The sequence below is a fragment of the Buceros rhinoceros genome, unplaced genomic scaffold, assembly GCF_000710305.1.
Source record: "Buceros rhinoceros silvestris isolate BGI_N320 unplaced genomic scaffold, ASM71030v1 scaffold27311, whole genome shotgun sequence".
NCBI classification, from domain to species: Eukaryota; Metazoa; Chordata; class Aves; order Bucerotiformes; family Bucerotidae; genus Buceros; species Buceros rhinoceros.
In genome coordinates, this window is record NW_010396341.1 from 1240 (window position 1) to 4158 (window position 2919).

A 2919-nucleotide genomic window follows, 5' to 3' on the forward strand; every position below is an offset into this window, starting at 1 on the left:
GGACACGTCGCTGTCTGCGACTGCCTGTCCAGTGCCACGTGGGCTCCCTCTGCCAGGAAGGTCGCAGGGTGCGCACAGGACAGGGTACTGCTGCACCTCGAGTCTCTCTTGCTTGTGCAAAACCAACTCCCTTGTGTCTGTGAACATGCAGGTACACGCTGCTGGTGGGGAAACCGCCTTTTGAAACGTCTTGTCTGAAGGAGACATACATCCGCATCAAGAAGAACGAGTACACCATTCCCAAGGCCTCTGCCAGGAAGGTCGCAGGGTGCGCACAGGACAGGGTACTGCTGCACCTCGAGTCTCTCTTGCTTGTGCAAAACCAACTCCCTTGTGTCTGTGAACATGCAGGTACACGCTGCTGGTGGGGAAACCGCCTTTTGAAACGTCTTGTCTGAAGGAGACATACATCCGCATCAAGAAGAACGAGTACACCATTCCCAAGGTACGGTACGGTGCAGTGCTTCCCCCCACAGCACTTCTTGGTCAGCGCCCGCCTGTTTCTGGCACCTAGTGGTGAAATGGCTCTTCCTGCGGAGTGCTGGGAGGGGGATGTCTCAGCTGGTTGTGGGGTGAACCTGCTGCAGCTTCCTCCTGGGGAGCCAGTAGCTCCCCTGTAATCTAGCAAAAATCGGAGCGGGGTGGTTGGCATGTGGGCTCGAGGCCTGGCCAGGTCCCCAGTTTGTCCTGCTGCTGCCGTTTCGGTCTTGCTGAAGTCAGCCTCCCTTTGTGTGCTGTCGGGAGCTGCGCTCCATAGCTGCCCCATTCTGTCTCCCCAGGCTCGCATCCTGCTTGCCTACACGGTGCAGGAGCTCCGCTCCAGGCGGAACATTCCCCGGGCTGTGTCCCCAGCACATTTGCCACTAGCATGCCTTGTCCTCTGACCCTTGTCTCTGCCTGTCCCCTCAGCACATCAACCCCGTAGCTGCTAACCTCATCCAGAAGATGCTGAGGTCGGACCCTGCCATGCGCCCGACTATTGACGAGCTGCTGAATGACGAGTTCTTCACGTCAGGGTACATCCCCAGCCGCCTGCCCACCAGCTGCCTCACCGTCGCACCTCGATTTTCCATCGCTCCCAGCGGGCTGGAGCTGAATGGGCGGAAGCCGTTGACTGCACTCAACAAAGGTGAGAGCAAGCATCCGGGGATGAGGCTGGACCGTGGTGCTGGGCCAGAGACTGCCTGGCCTCCAGCAACATCCAGAACCAAGCTCCCAGTGGGGAGCATGGTGCTGCCTCGCCTCTTCTCCCCGTTTCTGTGAGAACCTGGAGCAGCTCTGAGCGAGAGGGAGGGACAGGGGGGGTCTCCTTGCTCCTCACCTGGAACCAAAGCGGGGAAGAAATGCAGCGCTCGCTCTAGCCCTGTGGTGTGTAACGTGTCCCCTCTAGCCGGGGTAGAATGTAAAGCCGCTGCCTTTGGAGACCTGGTCACCCCTCCCTGCTCTTCTCTTTCTGGCCAGGACCGGACAGCCCTGCTCTGGAGAACTTGCCTGAGAAGGAAGACGTAGCGGGGCTGCGGGAGCTGGGAGACACAGTGGACAGTTACTTGGCTGACATGTTACAGCAGCTCACCGCAGTCAACTCGGCCAAGCCCTCTGAGAGGGTGGTAGTGAGACAAGGTGAGTCTGGGTCCTACAGGTACTGGCCTTCTTGGGTCACTGGCTTCTCTGTCACTGATGCGAGACAGCTGGCCTCCGTTTCAGACTGGAAGGCTGAGAATTGATGTAGTAGCTCCTTCCCTCCCTTCTGGCCTTGCTGGGGTGCGTGTGTCATTGAGAAATGTTTGCTAACAGACTCCTTTCCTCTGTGCAGAAGAAGCTGAAGACCCGGCCTGCATTCCCATCTTCTGGGTTAGCAAGTGGGTGGACTACTCGGATAAATATGGTCTAGGTAGGTAACATGGGGTGATACGTCAGCCCTCTCTCACTCTGAGGAGTTCTGGGGGAAGCTGGGACTGGGGCTTGGCACGGGGCTGGTTCTTTAATCACAGTGTCCCAGCGCGTGTGTCCAAGACCACCACCAGGAATGTTACCAAAGCCCCAGTGAAAACAGAGCAGTGGTCACCAAACACCAGCCCAGGCCACTGTCAGGTGGAAAATGGTGACCTGCTACAGGAGATGGCTGTCCCCCCTCCCCAGTGAGTGTATGTACCTGCTGTGGCCGTTAAAACTGCTGCTGCAGGAGCTGCTGCTGCGAGGGAGGATAACAAACGCAGAGGAGGAAAAGAGCCACCCACAGAGAGTGGGCTCGGGGGTGGCTGTCAGGGCACCCCTAGGCGACACAACCCTCTGTCGTTGTATTTTGGTGTCGCTTGTGCTCGAGGGTCTAACGGGCTCCCTTTCGGGCCAGGTTACCAGCTCTGTGACAACAGCGTCGGCGTCCTCTTCAACGACTCCACTCGCCTCATCATGTACAACGATGGGGACAGCTTGCAGTACATCGAGCAAAACAGCACCGAGTCCTACTTCACCGTGAGGTCCTTCCCCTCCACCCTCAACAAGAAGGTCAGTACTGGGGACAGGAGCCCTGGCTGGGGGTGGCTGCTCCTGGTGAGGCTTCTGCCTTTGCTGGCAGGGTGTGTTCTGAGGGCACCAGTGGGCTTCCTCAGCTGGTAAAACCCGCCCGAGGACGGACACTAGCAGCTCTGTTTACCTCTAGTTACTCTCTGAGGCTCCTTTATGAGCAGGCTTACAGAAAGGAGCACTCACAGGACCAAAGTGTTCAGCACAGTGGGCCTGGGGTATCACAAACTGAGTTAACTGAGCTGGAGAACCTGCACAAGTTTGTGCAGCGATACCTTGAGTGCTGAAAGCCATAGGGGGGCTCTGGGACAGTGAACCCCCCCAATAGTGGGGTCTGCCTGCCGACTCACAGCCTTCCCCCCGCAGATAACACTACTGAAATACTTCCGCAACTAC

At 57.8% G+C, this 2919-nt stretch overlaps 1 protein-coding gene across 1 annotated transcript in view; it reads left to right on the forward strand.

Moving 5' to 3' along the window:
- PLK1 (polo-like kinase 1) overlaps positions 1–2919 on the forward strand; it is a gene marked incomplete at its 5' end in the record, with an annotated part of 4988 nt that overhangs the window by 1236 nt on the left and 833 nt on the right. Inside the window, 7 exons of the mRNA XM_010145887.1 lie at positions 57–84; positions 152–268; positions 352–445; positions 910–1129; positions 1462–1620; positions 1814–1891; positions 2351–2505. Coding sequence (XP_010144189.1) covers positions 57–84; positions 152–268; positions 352–445; positions 910–1129; positions 1462–1620; positions 1814–1891; positions 2351–2505 — 851 coding nt within the window. The remainder of the gene's footprint in view (positions 1–56; positions 85–151; positions 269–351; positions 446–909; positions 1130–1461; positions 1621–1813; positions 1892–2350; positions 2506–2919) is intronic.